This window comes from Ceratotherium simum, chromosome 18 (genome assembly GCF_057802395.1).
Source record: "Ceratotherium simum simum isolate JZ-2026a chromosome 18, ASM5780239v1, whole genome shotgun sequence".
NCBI lineage: Eukaryota > Metazoa > Chordata > Mammalia > Perissodactyla > Rhinocerotidae > Ceratotherium > Ceratotherium simum.
In genome coordinates, this window is record NC_141917.1 from 26,653,298 (window position 1) to 26,675,000 (window position 21,703).

At 36.9% G+C, this 21,703-nt stretch overlaps 1 protein-coding gene across 2 annotated transcripts in view; it reads right to left on the reverse strand.

The window, feature by feature from the left end:
• Positions 1–231: 231 nt before the first annotated feature.
• ZFR (zinc finger RNA binding protein) overlaps positions 232–21,703 on the reverse strand; it is an 84,702-nt gene continuing 63,230 nt past the window's right edge. For both annotated transcript variants that reach the window (XM_004422704.3, XM_014781565.2), the window contains 3 exons: positions 5,589–5,700; positions 5,381–5,478; positions 232–1,847 (listed from right to left, as the gene is read on the reverse strand). In XM_004422704.3, coding sequence (XP_004422761.1) covers positions 1,668–1,847; positions 5,381–5,478; positions 5,589–5,700 — 390 coding nt within the window. In that variant the 3' untranslated portion in view covers positions 232–1,667. The remainder of the gene's footprint in view (positions 1,848–5,380; positions 5,479–5,588; positions 5,701–21,703) is intronic.

Consider the following 21,703-nt stretch of genomic DNA (forward strand, 5'->3'; position numbering starts at 1 on the left):
AAGGCTTTCCCAAGTTACATAGCTAGTATGTGACAAACTTGGGAGGAAAGCCCAAGTCTCCTGTTCTAGTTCCCAGTGGTCATCCCTTACCGTCTTCTGGTCCTCTAAGAGTCCAGGGGAAGATTGTGACCCAAGAAAGAAATTGAACCAATATGATATTGAATTATAAAACTTTCTGGAAATTATGTGCTCAGGCAACAAACATTTGTCAGGAATAACAAGATCTAAGTATCCAATAAATTTGAATATGGTTTTACTGAAGCATTAAGTCATTTCAAAGCAAAAGTAGTTTATGATGTCAATTCTAACATAATACATTTAAGTCATTATATGAATTTAAGTTTTTATTTGTATATTTCACTGTAGTGCTGTGACAACAAAATGACATCTGTGTACCAGAGCATACATACATCACAGTAAGATGTAACTTTTCATTACACCACTGCTAGAATATTTAGCTTTTTGTAGGACACATAAGCATGTAAGATGGCCACACCAAACAATTTTCTGTTTTTTTTTTCCTTAGATAATCTTAATTTTTTATCAGTAATACTATATCAACCTCACTGTTAATAGAGCTGCAAATTATCTGGGTGATGGGGTGCAGGGGAAGGAATCATTCAACTGTGTTATACTGTAATAGTCCCTAGAGTAATCTCACACACACCAATAAGGAACTGTCATCATAATTAAGGGCTAGTTACTGTTGTTAGTTGCACAATGATAAAGTTGTTTTGAAAATATTGGTTAGCCCACTTATATAAGAAAAATGCCCTTTCCACTTATGCAGAAGAAAAAAATATTCAGAAAGTTATTTTTGGCCTTGCTATGTCAAAAAGTCAACTGTACAAAGATCTACGTGTCAAACCTAAAATTATAATTTTAAAAGTCTATTAAAAACAAAAACGTCATGCATTTTTATTATCAGTTATGGAGAGGCTTTAAAATTGCTGCAAGACCATATAGTATATATTAGCTTTTATACTGCTAATGCACAACTAACAGCAAACTTGATTAGATTAACAGAAATCTGTCTTAATTACACCTTTATATATCACACTAGAGAGACAAATGCCACAAGATCTGCAGAAACATTCAGTTCTGAGCACTTAAATGGCAGGATAACTTTTTGTGTTGTAATCCATCACATATAGAATATCAAAACAAAAGGAAAAAATTCTGCAGTCTCACGTTACAAAAAAACGTACTGCTGTAAAATATTGAGGAGTAAAGGATATCATCTATAACACAAAGTAACAACTAGTGTCAAAGAACAAACAAAAACTCTAAATAAAAATATCAAAATACATATAGCAACTGAAGCACAAATACTGCAATAAATACAGTAAAGGTTTAATAAGACTAGTTAATAAAAGACACAAAAATAGGGTGAGCTAGGGCAACCACTAAATAAAACCAAAATAATGGGAAAAAAATCTGAATCATTGTTTTTTCCCTAGTTGGAGCACAATTTTTTTTGAGTGTCTTTCCATTCATATAATACCTAACACTGTACATTAAGATTTTAATGTCACAGAAAAACTTGGTTCTTCCATGAAATTCTTTAAATTCTTGATAAATTTTTCAAAGTAGACACTATTATGAATGAAAAACAGCCAACCAATGGGCACCTGTTGTTTTTAACACTGCAGATTTACAGAAACTTTTTAAAAGTTATCATAATCTTTTTTGTCTTTTTTCCCCTCAGCTTCAAACCCATCAACTCCATCGCTATCCCTTCTTCGTTTCCTGTTGTTGTGGATGTTAAAACGTTGGCTCATTTGGGGTAATGGATCCATGCCTAGAACTTTGTGTATCTGGCGGAATGCAAGGAGCCTCAATGCAAACTGCAACAAAAAGAGTCAGAATTTGGAGTTAATTCAAAAAACCAAAATATTAATTCTTATTAGGTTTACATTCCCATATAACAATACGAAAAAGCATGTTTAATGAAAAAGACACCTTGAACAATATTCGTTTCACAAATGAAATACTCCATATGTTTTGGTGTTTTTATTTTCAGGCTTTCCTGTGTGCATGCTATTTTGTTTTTTAAAACATAAGTTAAAAAATAAATCTTTAAAAAAATTTAGCATTGTGTTCATTAAAAAAATCCTGAAACAATATACAGTAAAAGAAAAAGTGTCTCACTTCGAGTGAATCCTTTGGTTCATATTCACATATTTTCTCACTTTTTCTGTGGATGCCCATGTGCGCAGGCTCAGCACGGGCTGCGTGCGTGCAAACACATTCACACACTTCCCCAGGTTTACAAAAAGGGGATCACGCTTCTTCAACTTGCTACTTCATGATATAAAAAAAGATTTTTACTACAATGTCTATGTATACACAGGAATATGTTAGATATCAATTTTAAAAGATTTCATAAAATCTTGAAACTAGAGGGCCTTTTGAGACAATTTAATCTATTCCTCAAATTTCTGGCTATATATATCCCTTAAACTAATTCAAGGAGATTTTATAGTCATTTGATTAAATGGCAACTTTCACTATACGGTTATAACCTTCAATTTAACCGTTTAAGACTATTTTTTGAGATATAATTCACATTATCATAAGATTCAATCTTTTAAAGTGTACAATTTAGTGTTTTTTAATATACTTACAAAATTGTTCAACCATAACCTCTCTAATTCCAGAATATTTTCATCACCCCAAAAAGAAACTCCATGGCCCAGCAGCAGTCATTCCCCAACCCCATTACAACCATTAGGCCCTGACAACCACTAATCTACTTTTCTGTCTCTATAGATTTGCCTAGTGGACATTTCATAGAAATGGAATTGTACAATATATGGCTTTTTGTGTCTGGCTTCTTTCACTCAGCATAAGGTTTTCAAGGTTCATCCATATTGTAGCATGTATCAGTACTTTGTTCCTTTTAATGGCTGAATAATATTCCACCATAAGGATATAACCATATTTGTTTATCCATCCATTCATCAATTGATGGACATTTGGGATGTTTCCACTTTTTGGAAATTATGCATAATGCTGCTATGAACATTTGTACAAGTTTTTGCACAGACACATTTTCAATTTCTTAGGTGTATACATAGGAGTCAAAACTGTTTTCTAAAGTGGTTGCTGTTTAGACTATTTTTAATCCCTTTTATTTCCTTTGGCTGATATATAGTTATTGGTTACAATTATCTGTGTGAGAATTTACTGTTCTAAAACTTTTTTCCAGATTAGATGATTCCAGTTCCTTAGAACTTTGCCTCATATGTTGGCTTTTCAAATCCTGGAAGTCCCAAGATCATCTGTGTTCACAATTTGATGTAACATTCTACTTAGTTTGTAATTCTGGATTTTTGCCAGCAGTGAGTGCTTCTTCATCTCATTTAAGCCATAAGGCTGTTAACTTTCTGAAGTGAGAACTAGGAATATTTATCATAATAGAACACTACTTCTTTATTGAGAGAGACTTACAAAAGGTCCTTCCCAAAGATAAACAGAATAATGTTTTCTGTATTAATAGAAAATATCCAAAGATATCCAGTGCATAATAATGAATATTAATACATTCCTACCATAGGGACATTGCTACTGATCTATTCTAACACTAGGAGTTTTTAAACAGAGGAATACTGCAATAAGTGAAACTAAGATAGCTTCTGGGGCTAGAGCAGGCACTCTATAATCTTTTGTTCTGCATGTGGTTTGTACATATTTCTAACATCTGACAAGAAGAGAGAATTTTACCATATAATTGGCAAATAATTGCCAAAGATACCCTGAAATTTTTAAACAACATCAAAGAGGATTTAGGTTTACTTTACAATTTCTTTTTTGAGGGGGAGGACTAATTTTATAAATGTACCTTTTTATAGGTACGTTGTTCTACTGTACACCTATAGGAAGGGATGTGATAAATGACAAAGGCTCTATCTTACAGAAGCAATTGGAGAATAAGACATACAGAGGCATACAAAAATAAAGACAAACATTATGGAAGGAAAAGAGGAACAGTCCCAGACAGAGATAAAGGAAGGAAAAGAAAATAACTCTCTTAACTGTGATGGTGGTTATGCAAGGCTACACATGCAATAAAACTGCATAGAGCTGTACACACATATATACATGAGTGCATGTATAATTGGTAAAATCTGAGTAAGTTCTATGGATTGTAACCATGTCAATTTCAGTTTGTTTCTTGGTGGCTTCTTGTGCCCACTTCTGTAACTACCTCCTAAAACCAGACCACTTTCCTCTGTCACATTAAAAACAAATTGGCTTCCTTTCAATTGCGAATTCTATTAAGTTTCTGAACGCCCTGCTCCTAACCCTAAATTTCCTTTCCCTTAAATTTATAAATAATTCCTTCCTTAAGTACCAAGGAAGAAAGAAAAGCTACTTACGGTAACTATCTTGTTCCCTAGAAAATTAAACCCAAAGAAATAAAAACAAAACTTGTCTAACACGAATACGATTGGTAATCCTGTGAGTCTGTAACATATTCATAATGTTCAATTACTACCGACTCTCCCTTAATATACTTTTGGCATAACACTTTAATCTTGAAATCTTCGAAATTCCAAATTATCCTTGCCAGAAGCTACAACAAATGAAGATCTTAAGGCCAACAACTTCAACTGCCTTAAGAGTGGATTATTCTTGTTCATAGCTAGTAACCTTTTCTCCCTTTAGTATACATATCTGGAATCAAAAAAGGAAAGCTACAGCAGTTTTAGATTAATTGACTGATTTTTTTTCATTCATTCATTAGGTTCACATATTTTTTCTTTTCCATAATTACTCTTCCAATAGGAATGATAACTGATAATGATGATGATAACAGCGATCCTTCCATATACCAGGTACTGTTATATTTACATATATTAACTCATTTAATCCTCCCAACAATCCTGCTTGAGACAGATATTGTTTTTATCCTCATTCTATAGATGAGTTGGCAGAACTAGTATTCAAAACCTAGGGAGTCTTGGCTCCAGAGACCACACTTGCAATTACTACATTAGATGGCCTTTCCAGTGGCAGGAGAGGCTAAATTATAACAATTACCATAAACCACACAGTACATCATTTCTGTACAATCAGAGCATATAAATAGTTTCTCTATTGATCCTGATATATAACCTAATACCCCGATTTAATGAGACACTGAAAATACTGCTGTATTTTTATACTTACAGAATATACTTAATTAGACACACAGTTAAAATAATAACATTTAAGATTATATTAGTGAAATCTATTTTAAATTATATCCCCACTAAGGGCACACTTACTAAAGAAGCACAATCTATACAGTGAGTTCTTCTGAAGAACAAATAAAAAAACGAAACCATAAGGGGAGTGACCCAAAAAAGCTTTGGGATTAGGGACACACTGGTACCTGTGCACTGGATGTGATGTCTTCACGCTGCTGGTCAGTCATTGTTGCCAAGGTATCAAAGGGATCCTTCTCACAAGGATCCAGAAGTCCAGGACTACCTACAACAATCACCATAGGGAGAAAAAAACATTCGCGTTATCCATTTGTAAAAGAAAGAACAGTTCTTATTCGACTATTAAACAAACATTAATAATAAAGTAAGACTTACCTTTAAGAATAATCCCCGAAGAAATGCACTCAAAAACTCTTCTCAGTGCATCTCCAGGGCTCTGAGGACTGGAAGCACTACTGATTGCTTTCTCTACTAGTAACTCCATAGCCTAAAAACAAAGACATAAAAAATGTGTTCAACAGCTTACAGACCAAAGAAATTACTCATTTGCGAACAATGGAATGACAAACTACTTAAGAAATTGTCATTAAAAACTTTGAGGATTGAAAAAGTTACATAGAACAAATCAAAAAAACAGAAAATAAAAATCACATATATAAAAACAATCAAAACAAAACAAGTAATGAAAATAAAACTCATAAGGCAAAATTAATTTACATTTTAAAAAGATTTCGCAATTTATGCTTAATGAAGAAAAATGTAAAATATATTAATAGGGTTTTTTATTTTTAGTTTGAATTATTGCTATACTTTCCTATTAAAATATAAGAGTCCTTAAAATTCTTTAGCTACTTAGGGCTGACATACATTTGTTCTTTAATACCTACAGACTGATGATACTAGAGAGTTAGAGCAGGTCAATATTCTACTAAGTGAAGAAGACTTTTGTCTCTTCTTTACAAACAATACATATTATCTAAATTTTCATTTAATGTACAATTGGACTTTTATTATCCCTAAGGAAAATACAATTACACTTTCACTGTAAATTACATTTGAGAGACTCAAAATCTAAACCAATGAATAAAAGACAAAAGTAAAAGTACAGATTTAGAAAGTAGCCAATCCAGGAAGTGCTTTGGAGGGTCTTATTAGAAAAAATTGGCTTTCATTCAGATTTAAAAAATGGAGATATAATTCATACGATAAGACTCACGTTTTTAAAGTGTAGCAAGTCAGTACTTTCTGGTACACGTACAAAGTTGTTCAACTATAACCACCATCTAATTCCAGAACATTTTCATTGCCCCCTAAAAGAAACTCTATACTCATTAGCAGTCATTCTCCATTCTCCCTTTCCTCCAACCCCTGGCAACCACTAAGCCACTTTCTATATATTTGCCTATTCTGGACAGCTCATACAAATAAAATGATATAAAACGTGGCTTTTTGTGTCTGGCTTCCTTCACTTAGCATAATGTTTAAGATTCACTCATGCTGTAACTTTTACTTAAATTTTAAATAAGACCACCAATAACAATTCAAAGAAACTAAATAGATTGGAACTACAATGAAATCCTTAAAATGATACTGAAGCTGAAAGTACCTTAGTGAGAATCTACTTTGGTTGTGTGCTCCTAGATTTAATCAGGGGCAAAAACTATGTCCACCTATTCATTCCAAGGCCACCGCTTGGACCTTTTAAATAAGAATAACTCTAAAACGTTTGGATGCGTGGAGACTGTAGTCCCAAAGAAATCAAGAATAAATAATAAGAGGAATGGGAATTTAAAGAGACAGTGCACATTAAAAGACAAAAAAATGATAGCTGGAAACAAAATGAGTCAGGTGGAGAAAGAAAAGTACCATATGATTTCACTCATGTGGAAAATAAACACATAGATACAGAGAACAGACTGACGGTTATCAGAGGGGAAAGGAGTGCGGGGAGGGCAAAAGGGGTAAAGGGCACATATGTACGGTGACGGATGGCAACTACACTTGTGGAAACTAAAAACAATGTAGTATCATCTACACAGAAGTTGAAATGTAACGACATACACCTGAAATTTATATATAATGTTACATATAAATCAATGTTACCTCAAAAAAAAAAAAAAAAAAAAGCTGGCAGCATTGAGAGATTGAAAAGTTCTGAAAATAATGGCTGTTTATAATGATAAATGTAAATTACAACCAAAAAATTAAGATGGTTCAGTTTATTCAGTTGAAGAATGTAGGAGGCAGAGGTTTGAGACTTTTTTTTTTTTAAGGATTTTCATGTAAAAATTTTAGGATTTTAAGGAATCAGTGTCAGTTATCCAAACTCAACGAATATACAATAAATATCTCTCCTTTCCAGACAAATCAAGTATTATTTTAAGATGTCCAATAGAGTACGAAATCCTTGAGGATAAGGTCAATGTCATTTATTTTGAACTGCTTTGCCCAGCATAAGCGACCAGCATATAGAAAATACTTAATAAATGTTTATGAAATAGAATACTTTTAGAAAAGAATGTGAAAATAATCCTGCTGACAAAAGAAATCAAGGGTAATAATTAGTAAATTACTGACGCTGTGCTTAAAATATGAAATTGAGGGGCCGGCCCCGTGGCTTAGCGGTTAAGTGCTCACGCTCCGCTATGGGCGGCCCGGGTTCGGATCCTGGGCGCACACCCATGCACTGCTTGTCTGGCCATGCTGAGGCGGAGTCCCACATAACAGCAGCTAGAAGGATGTGCAACTATGACATACAACTATCTACTAGGGCCTAGGGGAGAAAGGGGGGGGGGAAGGGGGAGGGAAGGAAGGAGGATTGGCAATAGATGTTAGCTCAGGGCCGGTCTTCCTCAGCTAAAAAAAGGAGGATTGGCATGGATGTTAGCTCAGGGCTGATCTTCCTCAAAAAAAAAAAAAAAAAAAAAGAAATTGAAGTCATAAAATATGCAACTTTCCATAAATACCTCAACTTTTCCCCAAGTACTTTTAGAGAATGTTGAGAAAAAAACGTATGAAATAATCAGGTATAACCTAGGTATGTCAAGATATAGAATGTGTTTTAAGTTAATTCAAAGCTTTTTCAAGATCTGCTTATTGACTGACCATAAGAAGTGGGAATTTGTGACTTATACTTGCATATAAAAGAAAACTAATTAAAAATAAAGAAAAATGAATTATTTATGAAATACAAAAAGTCAATATATTTAAATACACAATAAAACTAAGTCAACTATTAGCCTTCTGAGATCATTTGCTGTGAAGCAAGTAATTTAAAAATATTAATTTTCTACAGAACATGGTTGTTCTCCAAGCAGATGTCTACAGTTAGGAAAGCAACAAAAGTAGAATACACGTGGTTTATAAATTCTGAAATGTATGCATTCAAAAGTAAAAAGACAATACCAAAGATGAACAAAATCAAATTGAGGAAATGATATTTAGACTATAAAGGATCTTGGCGGCTAAAGTTATTTAAAGAGAAAAGCTCTCGGGGGCTGGCCCCGTGGCTTAGAGGCTAAGTGCACGCGCTCCGCTACTGGTGGCCTGGGTTCGGATCCTGGGCGCGCACCGACGCACCACTTGTCGGGCCATGCTGAGGTGGCGTCCCACACACAGCAACTAGAGGGATGTGCAACTATGACATACAACTATCTATACTGGGGCTTTGGGGAGAAAAAGGGGGGGGGAAAAAAGGAGGAAAGAGAAAAGCTCTCCGTATTAAATGATTTGAAATCTAGGATTGTAATATTTGCTTTAAAAAACACTCATGAAGCATATTCTTCCTTCCCATCTCTGGCAGTATTAATAATGCTTACTAAGTGGCAGTCCCCAGGCTAGGCCTTTTAAATGCATGATTTCATTTAACTCTCATAACTAGATGCTATTACACCACAATTTTAAAGACTAAAAAAACAAAAACTTAAGGAGGTTAAGTAGCTTGTCTCAAGTCATGTAACTAGAAGGTAAAAAGGCTGGGATTTGAACCCAGGTCTTTCTGACTCAAAAACTGTTTTATTTTTTTAAAACTACAACTATATTTCAGTAAGTATCCTTTATCAATCGGTGATTGAGACAGATAACATTAACGAGTTTCCGTGGATATTAGTTTCTAGTGGCAGAGGTCAAGGACCATGTAAAAAAACACCTTATGAGACTGTGGTAACACAGGTCCTTTCATTTGATGGGAGTGTAAACTGTTAACGTCAGTGGTTATCTGCTTCACCACTGTAACTAACACCATCTGAGTGCTTATATACTAAGCACTGTTCTAAGCCTTTATATACATTAACCAATTTTAATCACCAAAATCACCTTTTGGAGACAGATATGACAATTACTCCCACTTTACAGATAAAGATGCTTATGTTATTAAAGCAGGATTTTATAAATACCATCAGAACAAGCTATTGCATATACAAAAGCCACTTCTAGGGGCCAGCCCGGTGGCGCAAGCGGTTAAGTGTGTGAGCTCTGCTGCGGCGGCCAGGGGTTCGCCGCTTCGGATCCTGGGTGTGCACTGACGCACTTTGTTAGGCCATGCTGTGGCGGCGTCCCATATAAAGTGGAGGAGGATTGGCATGGATGTTAGCCCAGGGCCGGTCTTCCTCAGCAAAAGAGGAGGATTGGCAGATGTTAGCTCAGGGCCAATCTTCCTCACACACACACACACACAAAAAAGCCATTTCCATACTCCAGTTAACATAGGTTAATACTGATACACGCACGACCGACTTCCATTCCTAAGTCCATTTGCAGGGTATTATATTTTTGTATTATATTTATGCACAGCACCTTACTTCATACTCAGTAATTCTTAACAAAAATTGTCAAGTCTTGTGGGAAAAAAGTTTACTCACAGTTTTTGGTGACTCAAGGGTGTGTGTATACTTAAGCAGATAGTTTTTGTTAGGGTATAGCTAAGTGCTGAGTTGTTATTTTTAAGCTACAGTGAATGAGATGATACAGTCCAAGTATAATTTGCTGATTCTTTTGCAAGCTAAGAGAATGTTAGTTCTTTGCCCTGAGATGTTAGCGTCCCATCATTTAAAAACTCTTCATTAGTTCTAAAAGCAACAAATGGGAACTATCCTACAAGCTGCCACCACCACTAAAATCTAAATTACTTATACTCTTGAAAAACCAATAAAATATGTGAAAAGAAATGTTGAATTACATATTTCAACTGCCATTTGAGCAGAAAGTATAACTATGGCAGTTCTCTCAGCCTCTTCTTTGGGAACTGTCCTTTTACATTTGACAGATCATTCTTTTTTAAAAAAATAAGTGAGGTAAAATTCACATAACATAAAATTAACTATTTTATTTTATTTACTTATTTTTTTTGTGAGGAAGATCAGCCCTGAGCTAACATCCATGCCAATCTTCCTCTTTTTGCTGAGGAAGACCAGCCCTGGGCTAACACCCGTGCCCATCTTCCTCCACTTTATATGGGACGCCGCCACAGCATGGCCTGACAAGCAGTGCATCGGTGTGTGCCCAGGAGCCAAACCCGGGCCGCCACCAGCGGAGCACGCACTTAACCGCTACATCACAGGGCCAGCCCCTAAAATTAACTATTTTAAAATGAGTAATTCAGTGGAATTTAGGACATTCACTATGTTGTGCACTCACCACCTCTACCTAGTTCAAAACAGTTCCATCACTCCAAAGTAAAACTCCTTACCCATTAAGCAGTTTTTCCCCATTCACTCCTTCCCCCAAGCCTCTGGCAAGCACCAATCTACATTCCATCTCTACAGATTTGTCTATTCTAGATACTTCATACAAATGCAATCATATAATGTGTGACCTTTTGTGTCTGGCTTCCTTCACTTAGCATAATGTTTGGAGGTTCATCCATGTTGTGACAGATCATTCTTTTTTTTTTTTATTTATTTTTTCCCTCGGTGCTTTTTTTTTTTTTTTTTTATAATTTTATTTATTTATTTTCCCCCCAAAGCCCCAGTAGATAGTTGTATGTCATAGCTGCACATCTTTCTAGTTGCTGTACGTGGGACGCGGCCTCAGCATGGCCGGAGAAGCGGTGTGTCAGTGCGCGCCCGGGGTCCGAACCCCGGGGCGCCAGCAGCGGAGTGCACGCACTTAACCGCTAAGCCACGGGGCCAGCCCAGATCATTCTTTTTTATAAAATACTCCTCATCCTCATATATACTGTTTAGAAATAAAATATACAATAAACATTTAAAAATTAAGTAGATGCTTTTTGTAAATCACAGCAGGTATACCATTCTAAAGGAAGTTTAAAAATACTGCATAGCAGTTCTGATGTCAGACCAACCTTACAATAGAACTTGACCTACATTTTCTTTACCTCATCACCATGGATTCAGGACCAAAGAACTAATTTTAAGTATCATTTTCAGTACTCATCACAGTGGTAAAAGAAAAGCCTAAAAGCAGGCATTGTTACTTAAAGATTTATTCAAAGTAAGTAATCTAAATGCTAAATAAAACTGAAGATAATAAAGTTGATAAGATTTTCAAATTTATTTTATGAAAATCAAGAAGAAAAGTTACTCTCTGCTTAAGGTGATAGTACAAAGCCAAATCTCAAGCTCTCCTGACCTCACAACATGATTATAATTAAGAAATATGTTACAAGGCACGCTACTACCACCCAAGCAAAAATGTAACAGCTTCAACCAGAGGAAAAGGCCAATGAAAGAACATTTCCAAGAAACAGTGGCTTGGGCAACTCTCCATGTAGCTCCTAACTTGGCTCTCCAGACAGAAGATGGGGGTGGGGTTGGCAGCTGCGTGAAAAAAATACAAAAAATTTCACCAAAAATCTCCCAACTCAAAGAGGTAGAACAAGTCATGTTGCGGGTAGTCCCAGGAGAAGAAAGTTTCCTAAACATAAAAACTCCTCCTGACCACCTTCCATCTCACCAGAGAAAGGAAAAGCAATAGGATTCACCATCCTGAAGACTCTTTGTGGAAGTGAGGAAAGGGAAGAGCAGAAAAATTCTAATTATCCACATCTAATTATCTCTAATAAATACAAATTTGGCTAACACATAGGTAAAAGAAAAAATAAGGCAAGATCTTCCAAAGGAGTAAGAAGTAGGGAAAAAGTAACATCAAAGATGGCTATACGGCCGGCCCCGTGGCTTAGCGGTTAAGTGCACGCGCTCTGCTGCTGGCGGCCCGGGTTCGGATCCTGGGCGCCCAGCGATGCACCGCTTCTCCGGCCATGCTGAGGCCGCGTCCCACATACAGCAACTAGAAGGATGTGCAACTATGACATGCAACTATCTACTGGGGCTTTAGGGTGAAAAAAAAAATTATATATATATAAAAAAAAAAAGAAAGATGGCTGTGAACTCCCAACACAAGTGTCCCAAAGTGGCTTCACATACTCAAAACCCTCTCTTGGTTCAGGGAAATAGAATTTGTTCCTGAGAGGGGATGTGAATAGGCTTGGGAAACAGAGCAGATTCTGCATAGGCAAAGGCTGTAGGAGCCCATCCTGGTTGGAAACCTGAAGCCTGAAAGTGTGCCAATGGATTCCACCTCACAAAATATGACAGCACATTCGATCAAGACACAGAAGAGAGCACAGCCCATATCTGTAACAAAGGTGCATGCAGTCAAATCCTGCTCCTTTCCATAAGCAATCCTCAAAGCAGAGCTCATGAGGAAAGAAAAAGAAGTATTTAAAAAGGTGTGAACAGACTAAAAGAAAATTCTTGTTTGGATGTCTCAGCATAAAAAGATGATTTTGTAATGGAATTGACGATGCTAAGCACTAACGAGATGAAAACACAAAAAACAAACCAGGCATGACATCTCTGTATTTGGGTGAAACATACCATGAAAGATAGAGATGAAAAATCTATTCTCTATGGACTTTTGAGTGATAACTAAGTGTAAACATAGGTTCACTGCTTATAACAAACATACCACTCTGATGGAGAATGTTGAGGGGAGGCTGTGCATGTGTGTGTGTGTCAGGAGGCGGAGGGTATGTGGGAACTCTGTACTTTCTGCTCAATTTTGCTGTGAACCAAAAACTGCTCTAAAAACTAATATCTATTAAAAAAACAAACAAAAAATCTATTCCAGAAGAATCTTTTTTTTTTTTTTTTTTAAAGATTTTATTTATTTTATTTTTTCCCCCCAAAGCCCCAGTGGATAGTTGTGTGTCGTAGCTGCACATCCTTCTAGTTGCTGTATGTGGGACTCGGCCTCAGGATGAACGGAGAAGTGGTGCCTTGATGCGCACCCGGGATCCGAACCCGGGCCGCCAGCATCGCAGCGCGCGCACTTAACCGCCAAGCCACAGGGCCGGCCCCACAGAAGAATCTTAATTTAAAGGAATAAAGATACAACCTGCTAATGTTTTGAAATATAAGAGAACTTGACAGACACAAAAAGTCAATAAAATCAAGAGCTCAAAGTTGAGATGAAAAGAAAGATTGCAGAGCTAATAAAGCAAACTGAAATACAAAATAACATCATTACAGAACTAATAAATGAATTATAATTAGCAAAGAAGATTAGGACATAGCTGAAAATCAAGTTACTGCCACAGAGACAATCACAGGGAACACAAAAGGAAAGAGAACAAAGATTAAAACAATTACTGAGAAGAGAATAGATATGCAGGACAAAGGCAATCCAACATAAGGATAATTGGTGTCCCTCAAATAGAGAATCATATTAATCAGACGTAATAGAAGATTGTTTTTCCCTCTAACTGAAAGAAAAATTGAATCTGTAGGACAAAAGGACATAAAGATTTCAATGAAATGCTCATATTGAACAATAGATTCCAAGACATAATTTGGTTAAGTTAGGGAAATCAAGGATAAAGAAAGAACTCCTTCAGCAGCCTGTAGAAAACTAAGAGCAAAAAAATTAGGCTGGACTTAGACTTAGCAATACTCAATACCCAGAGATAATGGGAGTGATACTAAAAATGAAGAGGGAAAAACTGACCTAACAATGTATTCTTCATTAAAGTAATGGCAATAGGCAGAGATTCTTAAATATGAACGAAATTCAAAAAAAAAACACTTTTTGATAAAAACTATTTGATAGTAAAATGCAGTCAATCAAGAAATGAAAAGGAGAAGCCTCAGTAGAAGATCTAGTGGTTGGCACTGAACCATTTAAATACAGAATATTAAACAATCATAGGGAATATTATTACAGAAGGTAAATGTAGTTATTTTTATACTTTTAAGGTTTAGAAAAGGATAAGAGTGTAAATTTCCTCATTTTCTAAAGTGGAATCAGCATATACTGAGTAAGATTAATAAATCAAGAAACAGGTTTAAATACATTACTTAAAGAAATGAATGAAACAAATCAAACAAGAAAATATAATAAAAAATCCAAAGGAGGATGGGGGGCAGGTAGGAAGAAGTGTAAGCGGTAATTTTCTCAGCTTTTCTAGATGAGAGGTTGTCAGACATTATTTAAAATTGTTAAACAGGGGCCAGCCTCATGGCTTAGCAGTTAAGTGTGTGTGCTCTGCTACTGGTGACCCAGGTTCGGATCCCGGGCGTGCACCGACGCACCGCTTCTCCAGTCATGCTGAGGTGGCGTTCCACATACAGCAACTAGAAGGATGTGCAACTATGACATACAACTATCTATTGGGGCTTTGGGGAAAAAAAGGAGGAGGATTGGCAATAGATGTTAGCTCAGAGCCAGTCTTCCTCAGCAAAAAGAGGAGGATTGGCATGGATGTTAGCCCAGGGCTGATCTTCCTCACACACACACACAAAATAAAATAAAATAAAATAGTTAAACAGATGAATGAGAATACCACATAAAATTAGAAGGGGAACAACTAATTGTCTAATCAGAGGGAAAACACTTTCACACGTAAAAAAGAACAAGAGAAGGAAAAGATAGGAATTGTGGCAAAGGACAGAAGAAAACAAAGGAAACATGAGCAGAATCATACCAGACAAATGCTAACAAAAAGAAAGCTAGAGTTTTGATATTAATAAGTGGACAAGGCTTATCAACTCATGGCGGAAAGTCTTACATGAGAGGCCCATCATAATGGCAATAGGTTCAAATCCATAACGATGACATAACTGTCTTAAGTGTTTATGTCCAAAGTATGACTACAACAAAAGAATAAAATACAAACTGTAGGAAATACAACAGAAATGAATAGAAAGACAACATAGGTAGCAGATTTTAATTCACTTTCGTCAGTCCATGGACAGATAGACAAAAAATATGTCAGGAAAGAATACAGAAGATATGAACAAAATTACTGATGAAGTTAAACTAAGAGGTATATACTGTACGCTATACTTCGGTGAGAACACATCTTTTAAGTGTCTACAGTTTATAAAAATTGTACCTACTGGGCCACAAAAAAACCTTTAAATTCCAAAATTGCAAATAGTAGAATATTTATTGAATTACAATGCTATAAAAGCCAGAAATTATTTATAAAAACAAAAGCAACCCTCCTTCAATCATGCAGAATTAAAAGATTCCCTCAAAACTACTCTTGGCTTAAAGACAACTTAAAGCAAATTTCAAACTGCACAGAAAATAAAGAGAAAATATTACATATACAGCCAAAAATCTGTGTTCAGCCTTAAAATAGCTTTAAAACCTCTAATTAAAGAGGTTAAAGAGTGAGTGAATGAAACAAGAATCCAACTCAAGAAATTTGTAAAAGAACAATAAAAATAAACCCAAAGAAAATAGAAAATTAGAGATGAAATCAGAAATTAATGACTTATTAAGGAGGAAAAGGATAGATCTGGCAGATAAATCCAAGGAGCTAATTCTTTGGGGAGAGGACAAAATAATAAACCACTGCCTAAAGAATACAATATTAGGAGCGATTCTTAAAAGTCAAAATACTGACATTTTATTGTGTTTTAAACTACTAAAACACTGGTATACTTTTTGTTATATGTACATAACTTCACAGATCAGCCAGCAGCCATTGTTCGCCATCCCTGACTCTCCCATCATTACCCTACCATGGCCTATGCTGTCCCAATTCCTTTTACGCTGTGCATCCTCTCCTTTCCACTCAGTTCTTACAGCTCTGCACCCTCAAAGGAGTGGGCACCCTCTAAAGTTGATGGCACTGTCCGATAAAGAGGAAAAAGAGGGGCTGGCCCTATGGCTTGGTGGTTGAGTGCATGCGCTCTGCTGCTGGCGGCCCGGGTTTGGATCTCGGGCACGCACCAAGGCACCGCTTATCTGGCCACGTTGAGGTGGCGTCCCACATACAGCAACTGGCAGGATGTGCAACTATGACATACAACTGTCTACCGGGGCTTTGAAGAGAAAAAGGGAAAAAAAGGAGGAGGATTGGCAATAGATGCTAGCTCAGGGCCGGTCTTCCTCAGCAAAAAGAGGAGGATTGGCATGGATGTTAGCTCAGGGCTGATCTTGCTCACAAAAAAAAAAAAAAGTGTAGCGCAGAGCAGCGCTACCCTCAGTGCTAAACCTCCGAACTCCAAGAGTGGCCCAGGAGTGGCCTGAAGAGTCCATTCTCACAAGTGTTGAAGCTTGGACTTACTACAAGAGAAACAGCCTCAAGGGCATCTGGGTTGAGGAGACGAAGTTGAAGGAAGCAGGAAGTAGAATGATGTATAATGCTTATGTTTTTACACATTTTTAAAATCTGAAGTTACATAATGCTTATAAATTTTTATATTTAAAATCTACTAATTTAGTGAATTCTGGTCACATATAAATACTGAAACACCGGGGCCAGCCCGGTGGCGCAAGCGGTTAAGTGTGCGTGCTCTGCTGCAGCGGCCTGGGGTTCGCCGGTTCGGATCCCGGGCGTGCACCATTGCACTGCTTGGCAAGCCATGCTGTGGTGGCGTCCCATATAAAGTGGAGGAAGATGGGCACGGATGTTAGCCCAGGGCCAGTCTTCCTCAGCAAAAAAAGAAGAGGATTGGCAGATGTTAGCACAGGGCTGATCGCCTCACAAAAAAAAAAAAAAAGAAAAAAAAATTATACTGAAACACCCATTTGTCATTTTGCTCCTATATGGCAACTGCTACTACTGGCCAGTCTAATCAATTAAACAAGAATAAAAAGCAGTAATAAAGATGCTGCAAGTATTTAAAAAACCCTGAGAGAGCAAACTCTATTATATAAAAATTTGAGTTATGTGGCTGAATTGGTTGATTTTTCTAGGAAATTAAGTTGCCAAAATTAGCCCAGGAGAGAGAAAAATTTAATGGACTAATTAATCACAATAGAAGAAACTGAGAAAACACTACCCCTTTTAAAGGGATTGGGAACTGATGATGTCATATGCACTTTATAAACTGTCAAGGAACAGATACTTTTTATGCTACTAAAATTGTTTCCAAGTTTAGAGAAAGAACAAAAGCTTCCAACTTGTTTCTTTCTTTCTTTTTTTTTTTTTTTGTGAGGAAGATCAGCCCTGAGCTAACATCCATGCTAATCCTCCTCTTTTTGCTGAGGAAGACTGGCTCTGAGCTAACATTTAGTGCCAATCCTCCTCCTTTTTTTCCCCAAAGCCCCAGAAGATAGTTGTATGTCATAGCTGCACATCCTTCTAGTTGCTGTATGTGGGACGTGGCCTCAGCATGGCTGGAGAAGCAGTGTGTTGGTGCACGCCCGGGATCCGAACCTGGGCCGTCAGTAGCGGAGCGCCCGCACTTAACCGCTAAGCCACGGGGCCGGCCCTCCAAATTGTTTCTATAGAGTTAGTGCCTTATTGATTCTAAATCTGAGAAAAGAAAAAAATAAAACTACTGGGGCCGGCCCCGTGGCGTAGTGGTTAAGCTTGTGTGCTTTGCTTCAGCGGCCTGGGGGTTCGGAGGTTCAGATCCCAGGCGTGTACCTACACACCGCTCATCAAGCCATGTTGTCGCGGCGTCCCACATACAAAATAGAGGAAGATGGGCACAGATGTTAGCTCAGGGTTAATCCTCCTCACCAAAAACAGACAAACAATGACAAAATTTTCTTTTATGTCATTGCAAAATTCCTAAATAGACTACCAGCAAAGAAAACTTAACAGTTCATTAAGATTATTCTCATATATTTGAGAATCATCCCTGGAATGCAAAGGTAGCTCAAAATGAGAAAATCTATTTGTATAATATACAGTATTAACAAGTTTGACGGGAAAAATATACATTCATGTCAATAAACACTGAAAAACCTGATCAAGTTTAATTTCCATTACTAATTCAAAATTACTTAGTAATCTAGAAAAAGACTGATACTGCTAACATGACAAAGAAGTAAATATTTTAAATAAAAGGCTATAACATCATCCTTAATATACTTTACAGACCAGAAGCATTTTTAATACAATTAGAAAAATAACATGTGCATAAAACATTATTTCTTTTATTCCATATTTATTCTAGTAGTTAATTTAATTAGAAAAGAATGAAGGAAAAGTATTGGAAAGAAGGCAAAATATCATTTGTAGATATGACTCTAAGACTAGAAAACCCAAGAGAATCATATGAAAAAAATTATTACAAATAAAAGAATGCAGTCAGGTGGTGGATTATAAAATTAACATCTAAAGTTAATAGCTTATATACATAAACAATAACCAGAAAGTAGAATGTAAGAAAAAAACCTCTAAAAGATAAAGAACCCAGGTACAAACAACCAAAAATAAAACTTAACATGCACCAAACCTATTCAAATCTAAATAGGTATATAAAGTTAATTTCAGTAAGTACCACATCCTATACTCTTGGCTAACAGTTAGTACTATAAAAGTGATTACATTCTCCAAGTTAATCTATTAATTCAACGCGGTACTATGGAGAAACTACCAAAACGGTAGTCAAGTTCATTTGGAAAAACAAACATATAAGAAAAGCGAAAAAAATTCTTCTGTGCAAGATGGTGTTTATAATGGGGGGCAGGGAATGGAGAGGGAGAAATGTGATGAAGATGACAACCACAACTTTAAAACACACTATGAAGCTTCGATAATTAAGAGTTTACTACTAGAAAAAAAAACAGACTAAAGGAATGAAAGATGACTGCAGAAACAGGCCCACAAAAAAGGAACTTTGGCTTATGACAGGATTTCTCAACCTTGGAGCTACTGATGACCAGTTTTGACAAGCAAAAATATGTCTCCAGACATTGCCAAATGTCCTCTGGAGGGCAAAATTGCCCCTTGTTGAGAACCACTGGTTTATGATAATGGTGACATTTCAAACTGCGTGATGGGAGAACAGATATCATTATTAAATAAAAATTTAAATGGTACTGGAATAATTGGCAATTGGTATGGAAAAACATATAGATGGAGCCATCTTTAATCTATTTATGATTTTTCTTTTTCTTTTTTTTAATTAATTAATTTATTTAGTGTGTGAGGAAGATCAGCCCTGAACTGACATCCATGCCAATCCTCCTCTTTTTGCTGAGGAAGACTGGCCCTGAGCTAACATCCGTGCCCATCTTCCCCTACTTTGTTTTTTTTTTTATATGGGACGCCAGCGGAGCATGGCCTGACAAGCGGTGTGTCGGTGCACGCCCAGTATCCGAACCCAGGCCGCCAGCAGCAGAGCACGTGCACTTAACCCCTATGCCACAGGGCTGGCCCGTATTTATGATTTTTAAGTCAACTTTTAATTATACAAGTAATATATGTTACTTTATCCTGGTAAAAACTAAACACTACAGATCTCTATCTCAATCACCCCTGTCTCCCACTCCTCAGACATAACCACTATTTTAAGTTGGAATATATCCTTCTAGCAGCTTTTGCTATGGATTAAACCATAGGGGCCAGCCCCCTGGCTTAGCGGTTAAGTGCATGTGCTCCACTGCTGGCGGCCTGGGGTTCGGATCCCGGGCCCGCACCAACACACTGCTTCTCCAGCCATGCTGAGGTGGTGTCCCACATACAGCAACTAGAAGGATGTACAACTATGACATACAACTATCTACTGGGGCTTTGGGGAAAAAAAGGAGGAGGATTGGCAATAGATGTTAGCTCAGAGCCGGTCTTCCTCACCAAAAAGTGGAGGACTGGCATGGATGTTAGCTCAGGGCTGATCTTCCTCACAAACACACAAAAAAACCATAAATATACAATTGTAGAAAATATAATTTGATGGGGGAAAGAAAGCTCTAGAAAAAAGCATGTGTGAACTAATTTATAACCTAAAATATGAGAGGATTTTTAAGTAGAATAGAAATCCCAGAAGTCATAAAAGATTAATGAATTAGAATTTGTAAAAATTTAAAAACTTTTATAGGGCCAGCTCCGTGGCTTAGCGGTTAAGTGCGCGCGCTCTGATGCTGGCGGCCCGGGTTCGGATCCCGGGCGCGCCCCAAGGCACCGCTTCTCCGTCCAGCGCGAGGCTGAGTCCCACGTACAGCAACTAGAAGGATGTGAACCTATGACATACAACTATCTGCTGGGGCTTTGGGGGGAAAAAAGTGAATAAATAAAATCTTTAAAAAAAAAAAATAAATAAATAAAAACTTTTATACAGCAAAAATTATCATAAAGTTGAAAGGCAGATGAAAAACTGGAAAAAAATCATTTTCAATTCAGATAACGGCTGGGGCCGGCCCGGTGGCACAAGTGGTTAAGTGTGTGCGCTCCGCTGCGGCGGCCTGGGGTTCGCTGGTTCGGATCCCGGGTGCGCACCGACGCACAGCTTGGCAAGCCATGCTGTGGTGGCGTCCCATATAAAGTAGAGGAAGATGGGCGTGGATGTTAGCCCAGGGCCAGCCTTCCTCAGCAAAAAAAGAGGAGGATTGGCAGATGTTAGCTCAGGGCCGATCTTCCTCATTAAAAAAAAAAAAAAACAGATAAGGGCTAATTTCTTATAGAAAGAGTTAATATGAATTATAAAGAAAACGATAAGTAACAAAGAACTGGCAGTTAAGAGAAAAATAATTACAAATGCCAGCAATCACATTCAATTAAACAAATATAAATAAAAAAGGAGATACCATTTTTTTCTTATTATACTGTTAAGAAGTGTGATGATACCCCAGAGTTAGTGAGGGTATGAAGGAAATGATTAACCCAACAGTTTTCAAAAGTTTTAAATGATCCAACATTCTGGTGAACAATTAGCCCATGTTCTTTGACCTTGGAATTCCAGCCCTAGCAATTTATCATATGTATATAATACTCACAAAGGCCCGAAAATGATATAACACTTAATAGCAAAAAACTACAAACAACCCAAATGTCCACCAAATGGACACCAGTTAAATAAAATACAGCATATCCATATAAAGGGAATACGACATAGGCAATGCAGAGGATGAGGTAGATCTGACTATGCCCTTCTCAAAGAGCTCCAAGATATTTTGTTAAGAAAGATGCAAATAATGTAAATATAGAATGATCACCCTCACCCCTGTGTTTATTTATTTATTTTTTTGTGAGGAAGATCAGCCCTGAGCTAACATCCATGCTAATCCTCCTCGTTTTGCTGAGGAAGACCGGCTCTGAGCTAACATCTATGGCCAATCCTCCTTTT